This window comes from Pelobates fuscus, chromosome 6 (assembly GCF_036172605.1).
Source record: "Pelobates fuscus isolate aPelFus1 chromosome 6, aPelFus1.pri, whole genome shotgun sequence".
NCBI classification, from domain to species: Eukaryota; Metazoa; Chordata; class Amphibia; order Anura; family Pelobatidae; genus Pelobates; species Pelobates fuscus.
In genome coordinates, this window is record NC_086322.1 from 274,760,019 (window position 1) to 274,778,718 (window position 18,700).

At 38.8% G+C, this 18,700-nt stretch overlaps 1 protein-coding gene across 1 annotated transcript in view; it reads left to right on the plus strand.

Moving 5' to 3' along the window:
• The first annotated feature begins 1,569 nt into the window (after window positions 1-1,569).
• SEPTIN9 (septin 9) overlaps window positions 1,570-18,700 on the plus strand; it is a 198,542-nt gene continuing 181,411 nt past the window's right edge. Inside the window, exon 1 of the mRNA XM_063459183.1 lies at window positions 1,570-1,658. Coding sequence (XP_063315253.1) covers window positions 1,640-1,658 — 19 coding nt within the window. The 5' untranslated portion in view covers window positions 1,570-1,639. The remainder of the gene's footprint in view (window positions 1,659-18,700) is intronic.

The window sequence follows — 18,700 nt, forward strand, 5'->3', positions numbered from 1 at the left end:
AAATGACAAAACTTGAAGGCAGTCAATAAAAGGTCTTCAGTATATTGCATAATATAGGCTAAAGTAGCTGATCTTCAGAAGTTTTACATCACATCACAGCCACATCACAGCCCAACTATTTTAGCCAAATTGTGCCCTTTCATTTTTAATTCACTAAAACATGAGTATTCGCATTCAGCCTCAGTGATCAGCTCGGAATCTCAGAATATCTGAGATTTGCAGGGGACAGAGTTAGACCCCTGGGTTCTAAAAAGACCCCGAACGGGTCCTACTGGCTGTCCCTGCTGATAGTGATCGGCACTGGTCTTTGTTAAGGACCTTTTTAAGGTTTTGGGTTTGTGTTTGTGTGAGGCCTAAGGTTGGTGTTAGGGTTATAGGTAGAATTACGGGTAGGGTTAGGTTTTGACATAGCACCAATGTTTGACACTGGTCAGTACGGTGACACAAATAGTATCACTTCACCAAACTGTGTCCCTAGAAAGTAACCAAACAGGCATGTAAAAGTTAGGATATGTCTGTTATTTGACCTTACAGTCCCTCACGTTCCTGGCAAAGGTATGCATGTGAGGTATCATTATACTCGAGAACAGTAGCAGAATACAAATACTGGGTCTATACAGTAGTTGGATACACACGGTCTGTGTTATAACCCATGATGATAAAAATAAATTGTGAAAAACACAAAAAAAAAAAATATAACCAGAATATTTAACCTAAATGGTTAAATTAAAAATGTCAAAATGTTCTTAGTTAAATAGCCTGTACACTGAATGTCGAATTTTGCAAAGGATTAGCTTTAAAACTGTAACTCACTCTTTGCATTATTTATAACTTCTAAAACGTAATTGAAATCCTAGACATATTGGGCATTTTAACAATCAGAGTTAAATAGTCAATCTATTTAAACTTATTTTTCTTTCGATATACTTGTATTGAAATGATTAAACGCAAAACCGTATAATTTTGTTTCTCTTTATTTTTTTTAATTCACATTTCACGTTGCGCTATGTATAGAAGTAGGGTATCAAAAAACAAATCCCCATTTCTCCTTTAAGTAATGCTGTACAACAAGAAATTGTAGTAAAATGACGACATGGCAAAAGTGTCAAAAATGGTCATAAATGTGATACAACTCAAAAGAGCCATGGTCCTTAAGGGGTTAAACCCCAGGTTAGCCTCCATATCATATTAAATCTATTAATAATGTGTGTGCAAACGATTATGGGAAACGTCTCTACCTGTGCCAATGAACATGCAATAAGTACAGGATATTTTACAGGAAGCTTTTGCTAATAATACCATTTCTGTTTTTTAAATGAGGTTTTTTTTTTTTTTCAAGTTTCCTTGTTGTGAAGAGTTAATCCTGCCCTCCAAGCTGTGGAGGGTTAAGCCTACTGTAGGCTTAGTAACAATGTAGCACTGAGGGTGCCCCCTTACCCTCCTTCCAAATCTGTCTTTGTGCACTCCATAACTGTGCACAAGTTCACTAAAGGTGTGTTCCAGCAGATGGGAGTGTACTCTGTGTTTGCTGTGCTAAGTGTGCCTCTTGCTAAACCTCCCATTCTGCTTTTTGCCTCTCTGGGGAGTTTACAATCCCAGAGGGTCTCCGAGGAAGGAGCTGCAGAAACGTAGGAGTACCATGAGGAAATCATATACAGGTGAGGGGACTTTAATTGCAGGAAAATTGTATTCAATTGAAGGGGAAACCCTGGGTCACATTCAATGCTTTTACTTGCTAAACATCATGCATATCTTGCCAAGTTTAATGTATTAATGTTCATAATCACAACATTTAAAATATGTGATACGTCATAAATTATTTATAGAAAATGATTGTGCTAAGGTAGATTCCCAGCTGAAACTACAACTCCCATGATCCTTTGCCAGCCTTATTCATGGGATAGCTGGGGGATATGACTTATGCGCATCATTGTGTTAGAATTTGCACTCATGGAGAAATTGATACTTTCTAAAATATTAACCTTTTTTTTTTTCATCCCCACCCTCTGGCAGTGAAAGGGTGAAGGGTTAACCTTTAAAAGTAATAATACCCTTATGGTGTGTGACCTTACAGTTGTTTGCAGTGTAATTACAGGGCATAATTACAGATCAGTATGATTAGCTTGGAGGAAGAGTGCTTGGGGTGAAGGGGGGACAAGACAGTGACTTTCACCTACATTAACCCCTTAAGGACACGACATGTGTGACATGTCATGATTCCCTTTTATTCCAGAAGTTTGGTCCTTAAGGGGTTAAATGGATTTATTGGAGAAAGAAAGCATATTTTAAGCAAAAAGTGTCAGAAGAAAGTTTTGAAGCTGGAAGCTGTCCGCTAAGCTGAAAATGTGAGGAAGTCCTGCTTCATGGAGAAGGGAGGGGGTAGTGGATCAATGGCATAGCTCTCCAGTGGAGGTGGGGGGGAGAGAGGTTAAAGTTGGGAATTCAGTGTACTGTTGATATAAAAGAAAGCCAAGTGGTAAATATAAAATATGGTGAATGCAATTAAAATCTACCGTTTTAAAGAATTAGAAGGCATAGGACAAACTGTTGTATTCTTATTTTAAGTTTCAGTGTATTTTTATAACGTTTTGGAATTGCACGCTCAGTCACGCCTGTTTATGTATGAATATTGGGAGTTAAGTAAAAATCGCTATTCTGGGGCAAAGTAAGCAGTCGTCATGGAAACCAGTGGAATGTTTCGCTTTTAGAGACTTACCCAAGAATTGCTCATTATACATAATCCCCATAGATTTCAATGGTAGATAAGAGGCCTATCTACTCTGCCCGACTCCTATCTAAAAACAATCTTTATTCTTGCTTTTTGCTTTTTTTTTCTCCATTTTTTAAAACCTTCACAGCAGTGCCATATAGTTTATAATCACAATGGAATGTCACGTTTAAAAGGAAAATACATATGCGGAAGTTCTGTGATAGGCCGTAGATCAATGAAGTCTGTTTATCAGAAGTAATAAAGATTATTTGAAGGAATGGAACTTTGATCCTGAGGAATTTAGACCTTGGGTAATCTACCTGGTAGAGAAAGTAAATTTGTATGTCACCGAAAGGTAAACTGCATGTCAAAAAAACTGCTTCTATGTAGACCACTTGTATTATTTAGGCATTGGTTTTTGCAAATAAAAATTGGCCATTTAAAAAAAAAATTGATTATAGTCTACTACAGTAGTAGACCGTATTTATTTGTGTATTACATAGAGCTCATTCATTGCCTTGTTTAGAGCACTTTTCGCCAACACACGTTCGTCCGCTTCCTAAACGCGACACTTTATCAATTCCTAAAATTTATTACACGCAGACCACAGGGTGTACTTCACAACTTTTATATTATCGTCCATTTAATTGCAAGTTAGATCGTATAGAGAGAACTTCACTTATGCGATCATTCTGTGTCTCTTGGGATATTGCATACAGGATGGGTGTCTGTACCTTAGCAAAGCACCGTTTATGTCTGGATAGTTTAATAAGAGATACACACACACAATTATTCTCAGGGAAATATTAACACATATTCCAATATATGTAAGGACAATCGTCACTTCAAGACTATTAATCTCAAGTTTTAAAATCAAGTTTTAAAATCAAGTATATATATATATATATATATATAAAAAAATAAAAACAATTAGAATAACTGGTCCTTTCTTTTAGTAAATGATAGGATCCTTCAGCCACATACATGCATCTTGGGTCTTACAGTGTTCGAACACTGAGAGTTAGTCTCTATGGTCTTCCCTGCTTCACTTCCTGCGCAAAAGCAGGGAAGACCATAGAGACTAACTATTGGTTTTCAAACACGATCTGACCCAAGGTGTATGTATATGGCTGAAGGATCCTGTCATATACTCAAGGTAGGGAGGCATTTTTCTAATTTTGTTACATATAATTTATTTAAAAAAAAAAAAAAATTGACGAAAGGGATATTATATTAAAAATAGTTTTGCGGTGACAATATTCCTCTAAATAATAGAATCTAGCCTTCGATATCCAATGTCACCTTCTGCAATAGTTAAAAGTGGTTTGTTTGTTTCGTAGGAAAACCTGGCACACAGGAAGCATAGAAATCGTATGTTTGCAGGACTGATCTGGGCTCCTGGGATGGGCTGAAACACATTAGGATTTCACAAGGAGCTTTATACAAATCACAGTGGGTTATCTTTGCTCTTAGCAGACAAATCAGAAAGCCTGGATTATTCTAGACCTTGGGAATGCATGGCACTTGTGATTAACTCTTTAATGTCTGCAGCCTAAAAATGTGTACTTAAACGTACCTCGTAAAACGTCACAGCTTTAGAATGGTGACACTAACACTTGGTAGAACTTAAAAAATTATCAGTATTTTTTATGGACTGAATTTTATTTTATTTTTTTTAAAATTTAGGTTGTGTAGGTGTATATTTTTTAATTATCTGTAGAAACAGACCCGGGTAACAATTCTGGAAATCAGTTTAAAACTGATGAACAAAAATCTAAAGTTTTTTTTTTTTTAACATGCCGGTTAACATGCCGGTGTTAGGGACATTGGTTCCTAATCTAGTGCATAATCCACACCACCAAGTTTTGTCCATATTCCCATAGGACTGGAATTGGGAAGCGCCTGCGTCCTGGACTGTAGATGTAGTTTTAGGACTAGTTGGGGAACCACTGCTCTATGGAATTTTCTGCAAAATGTCTGAAACATGTGTTTATTTACAGATGGCCTGCACTATATTGTCTTATTTATTTTAAAGGTTGTATCAAAAATTGATCTGAGAACTGGATTTTAAATATTGTGCTTTCTAGTTTTCGCACCAATTTTTGATTTTGTCTAATGCTTTGTTTTGCACTGTGATGGGTCAATTGCACTGTGAAAATTAAAGCAGCTCTTTCAGGACCCCCCTCTACCCTGCCGAAAAAAATTGTATTTCATAAAGGTAGACTCTTTACGAAAAAATGGTAATTTTGACTGTGTTGGAATTTTACAGAAATTCCAATCCAGTCAAGAGATATACAGAGACAAAGTAGGAACTGTTTTTGTCTCTGTATGTTTCCTACACCTGACACTACCAGACACTGGGCGGAGCTACCCGTCTAGAAGTGTCACTCCCACCAGCCACCACCAGTGACGACTGCATGGAATTGGCTTTGTCTATGGTGGGTCCCGCCCTCCAGAGACCTCAATGCTGTACTCTCGCGCATGCTGAAGAGGACCAGCCAGAGACAGGGACAGGTTCAGGTAAGTAAATCTCACATTTACCTGCAATATCCCCCACCGGACCACCAGCAGCATTGTGTGGGGTTCTTTGCAAATTCTGCAAAGACCCCAGACAGGGATAATGAAATTAACAAAGTTTTATTTTACATTGTCTTTTTTTACTCGCAATTATTAGCGGCAATTTTTTAAAACTTTTTATGGTTGTACATATGTAGCCTTACTGCACTCTCCAACCTTATAGCACTCATATATGAGACCAACCAACCGCAAAAAACAACAATCAGCTCACATCAATCATGCAATATCCATGTTTTAACTCAGAGCACATACATGTTAGCATATCTCACCCATCACCCACATTTCTACCACATATCAACTCAAAGCACACGCCGACCACGAATAAACCCCACAGCGCCCAATTACAGGGGCTCTAAGAAAAGGTTAGGCAACCTCTCGGCACGCCAGATGTTATGAACTACATCTCCACTGATCTTTTGCCAGCATTACGACCGCAGGAGTATTATGGGAGATGTAGTCCGTAACATCCAGTGTGCTGAAAGTTACAATATCAATTGCACTTTGACATACATCACATTATTAACTCCCACACTGTGCTACAGAGAACCTTCCAAAATTTGAATCGTAGAAAAGAGTCTAGATTAATGAAGTAGTTTTGGTGTATAGATCATGCCCCTGCAGTCTCACTGCTCAATTCTCTGTCATTTAGCAGCTTAACCACTGTTTCCCAAAGCACTGCTATGTTCCTCAACAGACATCAAACCAGGCCTTTGTACAAGATGATGTACCAGGGCTACAATATATATTTTGGCAGGGTAATTCTTGTATTCCTTCACTGGGTGCATTGCGAACATATGCCCGCCGTCATGCAGTACGCGCTGACATTGCAACATCGGTGCTTTACAATCGGGGTGGCACTAACATGCCGAATCAGCATCTCAGTAAATATAAATAACACATCAAATCTGCCTTCCGTCAGACCCTGCAAACTGTACGTGCGTGGATTACATGCAGAAAATGTTGAGCCTTGCTGTGTGCTTGCAGGATTAGTGCCATAATTGCATTAATCTCGCAATTATGGCACTGATTTCAGCCCTGGGATGTTCCGTTTGTATTGTGTTACATAGCTGCAATTTTTTATTTTCTGTTTTAACTAGTGCCTAAATCCATACAATGGAGGATGGTTAAATATGCAGCATGTATAATGACTTCCATAGCAGGTGGGTTAAAATATTTCAATCGAAATAGCTCAAAATCTGCTTTATATTTTGTTACAGAACATGCAGAGAATGGGGAACGAAAACATGCCAAGTGTGTTACGCTGATTGTCAAGGTTGTAGTTGATCTTCCATGCCCCTGTATTTATTCATTTTATCAATTTGGCAATCGGCAAGTTAGTCCGTATAATAAAAAAAAAAAAAAAAAAAGCATCCTTTTACATTTGTGGCTTACTTCATTGCCATCCCCCACCCTTAGCATTCACTGCCGTTATCCCTGCGCTGAGACTTCAAGGCAAGAGACAGCATGTTACGATGACACAATGCATGGAAAATAAAGCTTTTACAAGCAGACCCCGAGGCAACGCCGCCTCTGTTTTAGGTATATGCCAGATCTGACCAAACCCATTGACCCAGTGTTCAATGGATGACATAACCCAGTTCCCCGACAGATCCACCTCCCTGAAGATTTAAGTGGCTGATGAGTAAATATTATGGCGATGATGATACAAGCTTGTTGCAATGCAGCAATAGAAACTGTCTTCATTGCCTAAACGTAAACTTCTCGATAAGCTGTTGCATGAATCTCCAACGGGAAGCTCTCCAATACTTGTAGGACTCCTACTCCCATAGTGCTTTGCCAGAGGTAGTTCTACTCCTACGGTGCTCTGACATTTGTAATCGGTAGATTAGATTATGCTGTGTTATCGGGAGAGAATGCAAAGCAGGTGATTTTTGTGAATTTTAGGTCACAGTTCTTTCAGCTTTTTATTAAAAAAAAAAAACACAATTAGTTTGATTCATAACATTAAAGGGTTACTCCAACCACCATGACCACTTCCCTGATTTGAAGTGGTCATGGTTGTAGGATTCTGTATGTGCGGCGTTTCTGTTTGAAATGCTGCACATTCGGAGATATATAATTTCTTGTTCAGGGGGCTAGTTACACCCCTGGCACAAGTGTTCCAGGCTGCGTAATATCAAATCTGTGCAAAAAGTATGTCTGCTGTGTCTATCCTCCCTCCCTCCTGGCAGCCCATGAGAAGCATTTGATGAGACTGCGTGAGCCTATTGATGAAGTCAGGCTGAGGAAGGAAATCAGCAACAGGATTACAGGGAAGTTTAATACCTTTTTTCAGGTTTCAACAATGGTAACCTAGGTAGAAATGCCCCAAAAAGTATTCCTATTTAAAAAATTTTTTTTAAAGGCATGTTTAAAAGGGTGACAGTAACTCTTTAATGCAGTTGTTTGCACCAGTTTGCACCAGTTGGTAGTAATCTATAGCGCTCCCACTGAAAACTGCAGGAGCTCAAGGATTGGCTGAGCCACGTCCCACTGTGGCGAAAGCTCGCCGGAGAAGCTGCAAAGACTTTGGATTTGCAGTAAATACAGGACAACTTGAAAGTTGGGTATATATATATACCAGTATATATTTTTTTAATTATTTTTTTCCATAATCAATGTCAATTCATCCTACCTAGACCAACACAGATTGTCTAAGATATAATAACCATTTGTGCCAGACTCGACCCTGGTACATTAAGACAATGAATGTCATCCAGGTTGGGCAAACTGATTTGACTTTGATAATTTTGCATTACTGCTTAAATCGCAATTGTCCCTCATCACTTGCAAGGCAATCGGTTTATATAAAACCATTCTTAACCCCTTAAGGACTAAACTTCTGGAATAAAAGGGAATCATTACATGTCACACATGTCATGTGTCCTTAAGGGGTTACACAGTTAGATATTAAAGGGACTCTCCAGGCCGCAGTTTTTACTCACCTGGTTCCAGTGCCGGGAGCCTCGTGAAGCCGCGCCCCCTATTTCGTCAAAATGACGAAATAGGCGGGCGCGAGCAGGGAGCAATCAGACGCTTCCATTTGGAAGCGTCATTGCTCCCTTGTGCGCATGCGCGGCTTTGCCGCACATGCGCACATACTTCAGAGGGCGGCATTCATACCGCCCTCTGAAGTCCTGAGCGCATTACCGCGCATGCGCGCGGTGTGCGCGGCCGCGAGCTGAGCTGACTGACAGCTCAGCTCGCGGTCTTTGCCCGCCCCCCTCCTCTGCTGACAGGCTGGAGAGATAAGGCGCGCACACAGTGCCTTCTCTCTCCTGCACATGTCAGACATATTTTAATACGTCTGACGTGTACAGGGCCTTTTTAGGGCCCTGCATGATAGGAAGTCCCTCTGGTGGCCGTCTGAGTGACAGCCACTGGAGGTATTCCTATCAATCAATGTAAACACTGTATTTTCTCTGCAAATACAGTGTTTACATTAGATTGCCTGCAGGGAGCTATAGATCGTACCGGAACAACTACATTAAGCTGTAGTTGTTCAGGTGACTATAGTGTCCCTTTAAGACGGGGAATAGTGCCAAAGGAAATTCAGGCAACCTAACTGCTACAGTTGGCTGTATTGGTTAGATTGCTTAGAGCGTCTATTTAAAAGAACTCTCCAAATCCCTAAAGCACTTCAAGTGCTGTAAGGATTAGAATAGTGTCCGTCTCTTCCTCTTGCATTTCATAAAGCTCCTAGGTTGCATCCTTTTGGCTGGCAAGCAGACAACTAAAACGGGCTCTTCCTCATAAGCTTTGAATGCTCTCTCAATGTAAGTGTAAGACTTCACATAGTTAATTCATTGCTTCTCTATGACAAGCATTGCTGCGCATGTACTCTACCCCCAAATGCGTCTCTATGAGTGAAGACCCTCTCCTCAATTAACTTGAGGTATGTAATCACTTTATTTTACAAGAAAGGTGGGTGGGCCTGTCATTTAAATACACTTCCCAACACTCCAGCTTTGCAAATACCGGTAAATGAATAACACTGGAATGTTACTTATTTTTTTTTTGACTATGGAGATACCGGTACTTGGTTAAAAAAGGAAGGTTGTAATATCCATCCTAAAAAGTTATATCCAGTATCACTAAAATCGTCACGATCTTCAAGTATGCTGTTCTCTCCATAACCTATTTACACCGATGATTAATTGTGTCATATCAACGATTATGTTTGATACTAAATAAGAAAGTATTCTAACTACACATTTAGAAATCAGCATTCTAGAGGCATATTAAAATGTATGCAGACATAGAACTTTATGTACATAGTAGTACTTACAGAAAAGCTTAGTGCATGCACTGGTACAGCTTTACATTTTTACAGCAATTTTAAGTCTGATGCCAGGGTTGCAAATATTTTATTAGCCAGTGAGTCTATTGTGTGGCACTTTGTGAGGTCGTATTGAAGTATTTTAGTGCACTAAAGAGCCACCCAAGGCTCGGATTTCAAACACTGAGCTTCACTCTCTCCATCTTCTGAGACAAATCAATGAAGCTATCTGCGGTAGTGCACCAAGAAGTCAACTTCAATGTCACAGGTCTAATTCCCATCAGGGATAACTCAGATTTTCATTCTTCTGAAATCCATAACACGAGTGTCACTGAGTCCGGTAATAAATTGAAAAGGTGGAACCTTGAAACAATATTAAGGGGACGTTTTCACGTTACCTTTAATCTTTGTACAGTTAATGCTGCTACTGTGCGAGAATGTTCGCCCTTTTCCCTTCTCCTTGGTAACGTTTCCCTTGCCACTAGGCAAATCATTTTATTGGCTAGCAAGCTGTTCAAATGAGCAAGAAAACATTTGTGAACATGCAAATCAGTTTTTGGTCAGCAGTCGTTAGGAAATGTAGATCAAAAAAATAATATGGAAACTCCTTAATCTCACAATGCTCCCAACAAATAAAATATGTTTTCGGCATATGTCTAAATAATCACTGTATATCGCATGGCCATATAGAAGCAATAGGGGGGCGATCAGCATCTCATAGAATTTATGTCTGTCAGGCAGCATGGTCTAACTGAGAGCTCACTCTCACTCTGTCCCCAAACTTCATCCAAGTTGCCAATTGCCAGTGCTCCCACTCAAAAGTAAGCCTGCTACACATACAGGTTAAAGAACGAACTGAATTGATTTCTCAGACAGGAACCAAGGCATGTCAACGTCATTGTAGAATCGGCATGCCTATGTGTGTGACTATATGCATAATTCCATTTTTGTATATTTGTGTTTGTTAGATGATTGTATCCACTTTTTAGATTCAGTCACAATAACCTGCAGTTCGCTTATCGCCATAAAGACCAACGGAATGTTGTTGTCGAATGTTCCATTCATAACTTTAGTTGCGTTGATATGTAACCTCATAAGTTTTTTGTTTTGATTTGTTTTGTTGTTTAATACAATATCACCGATCACTGCAACTTCCAGATGCAAAAATCACAACTACTTTCTTTATGCCCCATACCTTTTTTTAACTTTTTGTTTAGGTATAGCATTCAGTCATCTTGCCAACAATTGAGGTGAGGAGTGACAGAAGGAGGAGGTGACACTTGGGTCACATTCCACAGTTATCTATGTATATGCTGATAGAGTCACACACAGACAGGGCGCCCTTGTCACCTCTATGTGACTCTGTTAGACACATTTTAATTCCTCGTCTATAATCACTTGAGATTTAAGTTGAAAACCTTCTAAAATTTGACAATGACTTTTCTTTTCAGCAGAGATTATCGGAGAATGCTCATCACCCTTTATACCTGAGGGTTGTTCGGAAGTGGAATTACCTAGTTATATAGACAGTTTAACGCAGCCAAACAATACTTTAATGTCATCGTTTTAAGGTCTATTTAGGTGCACCTAACATGCAAAGGTGACATGGGGGCATTTCATAGACCATAACTTTTATTTTATACATTGTTGTCCAAATGGTGCCATGATTTGTGTTGGCATTACACCCAATGCGCTTGGATCAATCTCAGAATGCTGTGAGGCATTCCAGTGACCAGGAAGGAAATTGAACAGTCCAGGAAGTAGGCCAGGTAAATATATCTTTATATATGGCTGATGGTGACCTTGCCAATTACAGTATCCTCTGGTCCACTAAGTTGCGCTTTCAGGGCTCGATATTTGTGTATGAGCCGCAAATTCCAGCTTACAAGGCTGATTCCCTCAGGAGCCTCTCCTGTATGCGACCGGTCAGCATGGTGGCCCGCCCCTGCCAATCACAGTTTTTTTATGACTATAAAATATAAGTTTGTAGGAATACTACCCAGACACCATAACCACTTTAACCACTATATATTGATGACCGTTCGGTGACTTTCACATTTTACACCAGAAAAAGCCTTTTGAGAAAATGCAACATTCATCCAAAGATTGAAAAAGTACAATGTTACTCATTCACCCCTAACTTGTATTTGTGTATGGAGAAATATATAACAAAAACTATAAAAGCCTTTAAAAGAAATCATGATCATAAACATGCAGCACATGAAATTTAAAAACAGCCTTAGCCTAATTAGGCACTTAGACCTTCTGTAAAGTCCGCCAGGTTATTCTGCACATTATTCTAAGACTGAGTCATTACCAGTTTTTTGGTTCAGTCTCTACTTTTTTTTCAACGAGGTACCCAGTCTGTAGTGTGCGATTGTCAGCTCAATGCATTTTGTCTAAACACTTTGAGACTTCCTCTAAAGTTTGCATTACACTCAAGATGGCTGCCTCCGTGAAGAAAGGATTAGCCAAAGAAAAAAGAAAAACAACCTTAAAAGTTGTTGACTTATGTATTCATTATAAAGTAATGCACAGTAAGGCTATATTGCGTATTATCTTTTATTTTCAGTAATAAAAAAACGAAGACAGTTTTATTTTTATTGCAATACTGTAGCTATGTACTGTAAACTTAAACAGGAGTAGTGTTATTTGTATATACTGTAAATGTAAGATTTAATGCTTTGTTGCCCATAGCTGTGTACTCTGCCCATATTTGGCTTTTAGACCTATAAATGCTCTGTTTCAAAGCCCTCCCTCTTACTTCTGTCTTCCTTTAACCCAGTGGATGTGTTTACGTACTTACCAGGTCACCTGACTTATGTCTCGTTCAGAACAGTTTAATAGTTAAATTCGTCCTGGCCAGAGGAATGTCTCGGTGGATGGTGATTTGTTTATGACCACATATCTTGATATAAATAATGTAATCACAGGCTCCACAGATGTACATTAACTTCTGTTTTGCAACATGAAAACTTCTCATAATGTATTGTGTCGATCTGTCGGTTTTCCTGTATTGCCCATATTGCTTTGCAGTAAAACCTTAATTAATTTTTAACCAGTTGTGACATAAATCACCTCCTATCCGAGCACTAATCTCTGTAACAAAACCTCTCACCTCCTGCTTGGTACAGCAATGTCTAAATATGTACTCAGCCCTCACTCCAATGGATCTTAAATTGTGGGAAAATATAATAAAAAATAAATTATTATTATTATTATTAGCATTTTATATAGCGCCAACATATTCTGCAGCGCTGTACAATTTTAGAAAGTGGATATGATAAGGAACCTGCTCAAACGAGCTTAGTACATCCCAAAATGTAAGTACCATAGTGCTCACGCAGTTTGCATGCAAAATGGAAGTGTACATTTTCATAGGTGTACATCAGACTATTTTCTTGCTTAATTTCAATTATTTTATATTTTTTTATGTATTATCTGTGATGACAGGTTCCATGGTGGTGAAATGGGGAGGGGGGGGGGAGGGGTTGCTTACCAATTTTTATGATGGGGTTTATATTTTTTCATTCTGTAATATTGTGTATTAAATTAATAATGTTATTTTTGAGTTTAAGTTTCATGGGACAGTCTAGGTCAAGCATGTCAAACTCAAAGTAAGACAGGCCAAGTAAACAAGGTTTAATTTTGTGTGAACCACAAATATACAAAAACTTTATAGAAATGTAGGCTTACAGTACAGTAAAGTACAGTATTAAAAAAGTCACCTAACGGACACTGGACGTACTCACGCTCGCAGGGCTTCAAAGTAAGCAAAAAAGCGAATTTATTTCAATGAGACGTAAATTTGCATTTAACCAATGTTTCAGTCCAACTACCTTGACATATTAAGAAAAGTTTGGTAATGGGACAGAAATGGTGAATGTATGCTGTTGCACAGCTGTAAAATACAAATGGCGTTATCATGTTGAAGTTGAAGTCCTATGAGTGTGTTCTTCACTTTGACTGAGATCATCACACTTGGTGATCTCAGCCAATCCAATGCTTTCCCATAGGAAAAAAAAAGAATCTTCATGAGGAGCGTTCAGCGCCTCCATGCAGACCTAATCCAATACACTGAACCCTCCCTACATTCTAGTACACTACCCCCCATCTAATACACTGCTCAAAAAATCCAATACACTGACCCCAATTGAATACACTGTACTCCCTCCCCATCTTAAAACACTACACAGGAAGGTCCCCTAAGCCCCTCTTCTCTGTTCAAGCAGGCCAGACGCTCCTTTGTCACTGCGAGCAGGAGGGAAGTGGAGTTGCTGGCTTGCTCTACAGACAGACACTCTGCGCACTGTACTGCTGCCGCCGCATATGACTTCATACGCTGTATACACACATCTGATGGCCACCGTGGACTAATGCGTTTCGCTCTTGCCAGAGCAAACGATTGGCCATGGCAGGACGGACAGGATAAATCTTTTCTGTCCTGTTGCTGATCCCAGCCACAGCTCAAAGTGGCCCCATGGCATGCGGGCTGCAAAGATAGTCATTGTGGGCCCCAAGTTTGACATGCTTGGTCTAGGTACTATAACCACTTAAAGCGACACTGTCATGCCGAACTTACCTTTACCCAATTGTTTCCTCTTCTCTCCCTTTCTCGGGATCTGTTCTTCATTTCTTCCTGTCTACTCTAGTTTTCTTTTAAAATATAAGACAAAGTAGGGACTATTTTGTCTTATGTATTTTTCCTACGCTTGACCCGCTCTGACCCAGGGGAGGAGCTAAGTCCGCTCCATTTCCTGTGGTCAAAGCAAGTTTCCCACAATTCCCACCTTCCTCCTGCTGCTTTATTTTTGGCGTTTGAACTCCGGCGAAAGTGGCATAGACAGGCTGTCCTTGCATAGTTTATAATAGTAGATCGTAGCTTGATTCAAACATGTTTTATAAAAAAAAAAAAAATAGCACCAATTGCTGAAAGGGGCACTATTTATCATATGCTCAAAGTGTGACATTTTTCAGAAAATGTTATAATTAATATTAACTCTTTCATGACAGGGGGTAGTCGTATTCCATTATATCGTGATTACCCTGGTATGTTCTATGTTCTGTAAATAGTAACCATTAACCTTTGTAATGCGGTCCTCATCAACCTATTGATCCTGTAACATTTTATAATTTCTCATTGATTGTTAAATATACCCCTTTTATAATATTGTAAAGCGCGGTGGAATAAGTTGCCGCTATGTAATTATCAATAATAATAGTAATAACAATGCTCTGTTTGTAGATATAAACTGATACGGCCCAAGCGCCCAGTATTATCTCCTTGAACCATTGCTGACTTGGTACGTTTAGGATAATTAATATCAGCAGTGCCAATATTAATTCATAATTCACCCAATGGCACTTATCCTGGCTGTGGGACAGAAATAGCTGTCTTAGCTCAAAGTCTGTGCCATGCTTTTGTCATCTGGCCTTATGTGTCATCTTAGTTTGGGGACCAACATTTCATTTAATGGTACGCTCCATAAGCCCACCCTTTTCGTTCCTCTCGCTCAGTTTGCACAGTACCCGGTAGCGCTGTAATAATACAGTTTTGTGACATATTTTGCCATAGGCCTAGCAGCAGGATGGAGGGGGCCACAGGACTCTATGTTTTCTTTTAGCAGATGAGCAGATGACTGCTTCTTCTGCTATAGTGTGTAAATGCATTTATGTGTCTGTGTGTGTCTCATATATGGGGAGGAAGGGTAACTTATTGGTTGGATGGCCTAGGGCACGCAAAAACCCAAATATATCGCTGCTATAGCTGTATGAGAGATCCGATTTCTACAAATTGTAATTCACATGTTTGCTTTCTACACTAGTACGCCAACTCAAGTGCGACTCTGGTGACACCCCGTCTTTGCCCGTAAAGTCCAGCTCTGCAGAAATCTTACTATATGCCACAACGTTTAAGAATGCATAATGACTTTCTGAGTCACTTCCTGGTTTGGCAGAACACACTACAGAATGTGCAAAGTCAGGGGGATGTACAGGAAATGCGAGGACCTCGAATTTTTTAATAACGCATTTTATTGCAATGTTTCTCATATAGTCTTAATTCATTGTCTGTAAAAAAAAACATTAAAAAAAAGATTAGGCCAATCGCAGCTGAAAATATCACTTTATCTATAAATTCTGCTTGCTCGTGTTTTTGTTCACGTGCCTTTGTGTTTGTCTAACTTGCTGTAGAGGCATGTTTGCTGTACGACAGATCTTTAATAACGTGAAACGTGATCAGTATGCTAAGATTGGTGATGTAGGTGCAGTAGCAAACAATCTTACTGTATAAGGGTAGCCAGCTGTCTTACCTGAGTTTTGTTTAATAGGAAGCAGGTCACTGCATGTAATGTTGAAATAAAATCAATATTTGCACTCTATACCTTTTTCACATTCCAAAGCTGGTTATTGTAAAGTATAGAAGTAAACGTATTAGCAGATACTATCCCAGCCCAGGGAATTCAAGATGCAGGCCTCACACAAACTGTTCTCTGTACATGTTCGCAAGCAAACTATCTGATAGCATTTACCTGTGGAACTGTTTGTCACCTGTGTGGAATTTTAAAGTGGATTTTGACTCTGTGCTGAATACACTGTTAGCTGTGGGCTTGCAATACAGATCACGGATGAGACAGAATTTTACATGATCATATAATTATTTCTCGTCACTTTAATATTTAAAAACAACAGGCATATGTTTTACTGTTGACGTGAAAAATTTAAAGGGACCCTCCGTTCCGTCTTCTGCTCCTACTACGAATCGTACTGCAGGTGTATCTGTTTACATTCTTACTGTTCAATACTTGCTACGTGTTACCATTATACGTCCATACTTTGATACGAGTGTAATTGCATAACATTCATGCACAAGCCGAGCAAAGAGTAGTTTCATTCATGAAAACACATGAATGAAACTAATCATAAAGTCAAAGGAAGCCGCCTCACTATAAGTAAAAATGGACAACTTTCAAGACTATTTGCAGGAGATTATGAGAAATGCACTCTGCTGTCATTAAAACCCACGAGAGAACCAGATCACAACCACATCCTGATATTTGCTGTACCTAATGATATGCAGCAAACAAGGGACATTCAGAGGTTAGCAGACTATTTTTTTTCTTTGACTTGTTTTTAAAGGAACTGCAAGCACCATAACCACTGCAGATTGCTTCTTCCTGATTAAATACGTTGATATTAATTGCAGCCTGTTTTGGGCCATTAACGTTGTTCTGTTAACCAAGAGGAACCACTAGAACCATCATATGTGAGCCAGAATGCACATGTGACACATGGGCCCTACACCCATGTGATTTATAGCACGCACACAACCTTTATTTGTGGGTTTTTTATTTTTAAAGTATATTGTTAGGTTCGGGTTGGGCACATTTGTTTATATGTGATATAACTTTTTTTGTGATGATGTCACTTTTCCAATTTACAAAATCTAGTACAGTTATGTGCATTTTTATGAGTTTTTGTTGAAATATTTTTTATTGTATTTCCATATAAAAAAAAACATAACAATCAAGTGTCCTTGTTACAGTAATAAATCTTAGTTTGGTAAACATTTTTTTTTTTTTTTGCATTATACATTAATGTTTACATGACATAAATAACTACATATACATACAATAATGGCAATGTACAAATTATTATTTGCCACTCTTTAAAATAAGAGTAGGCTATATGACTACGGTTCCTCCAAGTTCCTATAACAAGGAGGGACTGTAATAGTTGTTCTATTTTTATGAGTTTTTAACTGCAGTTAACAAACAGGCCTGCAGATGTCCCCAGATTACACTGCATGGAATAGTTAATGGAGTGGTTAAACATGTTGCGAATATATCACATTAACCCCGTAAGGACCAATGAATATTTGTTCTTTGAGAATCCTATTCCAAAATGGAAACACTGTTTTGGCATAGGATATAAAGGGGAAAGAATGTGATGACAGCAGGGTGTACTATTTGGTACTTAATAGATTAAAGCAACACTCTAACTGGATTAACTTTTTCTCCTCTGTATTGTAAATACGAAAACATCACATGAATTGTTAAAGGAACTCTTCAAACACCATAACCACTACAGCCTACCGGTGTGCCCTGACGCTGACTCACATTAAGTAGCCAGGCAGTTTTAGCACATGTTGACAACTTATATGGGGAACCTGGGTGCCCATGCCACACGTGGTCTTTTGCAGGAAAAACCTGATGTATTTTTAGAAAAAAGCATGGCCAATCCAGGGCAACGCTCATTGACTGAGAGCACTCAGCTTATGCTCTTAGCCAATAATCGTGGTCTTGCATGGCCTATCTTAGTTCCGTAGTGCTAACCAGGTTCTCCTGGAAAAGACGACCGGTAGTAGAGGACCCATGTAAGTTGTCAAGCTGACTTCAAAGCTTGACTCCTTACTGGGAGATGAACTCAAGACACTCCTGGCACCATAACCACTACAGCAGTTTGTAGTGTTTATGATGCTTGGAGGGGTCCTTTAAGAAGATTGTTTTGGGGAGGGTAACATAGGTTTACAACCTGTAAGTGACCTCGTCAATCATCACACAAGTTCAGTATATAATAGGAATAATAAGGAATAATAAGGAATAATAGGAATAATAAGGAATAATTGTGAATGAGTGAAAAATCTGTGCTGTTCAATAATTATTTATTTGCAGGGTTTGAACATTTAAAAGTAATTGTGATGATGATTGATGAATGGAATGCTGTGTTTAGTTAGAAGACGGATCTGTTCCACAATGTAGACGTCTAACACTTTTATCTTATTCTGTTTGCACACAAAAGTACATTTACCTTCATGGTTTACTGTCTTTTTAGGCAATTCTCACATATTTGGGATATGTGTACCACTATACTGCAAGAAAATAAAATGGCATAAGCCGTTAATCTATGATGTACTATCTGTTAATAATCTGCTGCGCCATTCCTAATAATCGTTGCCATGGTTCTGGATGCATCTTGTATTGTTCCTATAACACTTCTAAATTTGGTTTTAAAGCTACATATAACCCGTAGCTGTAACCCTTGAATAAGGATAGCAATATACATAGCAACAGATACAAAATGTCTATTATTATTAGATTTTATAAAGCGTATTGATATATATATATATATATAAC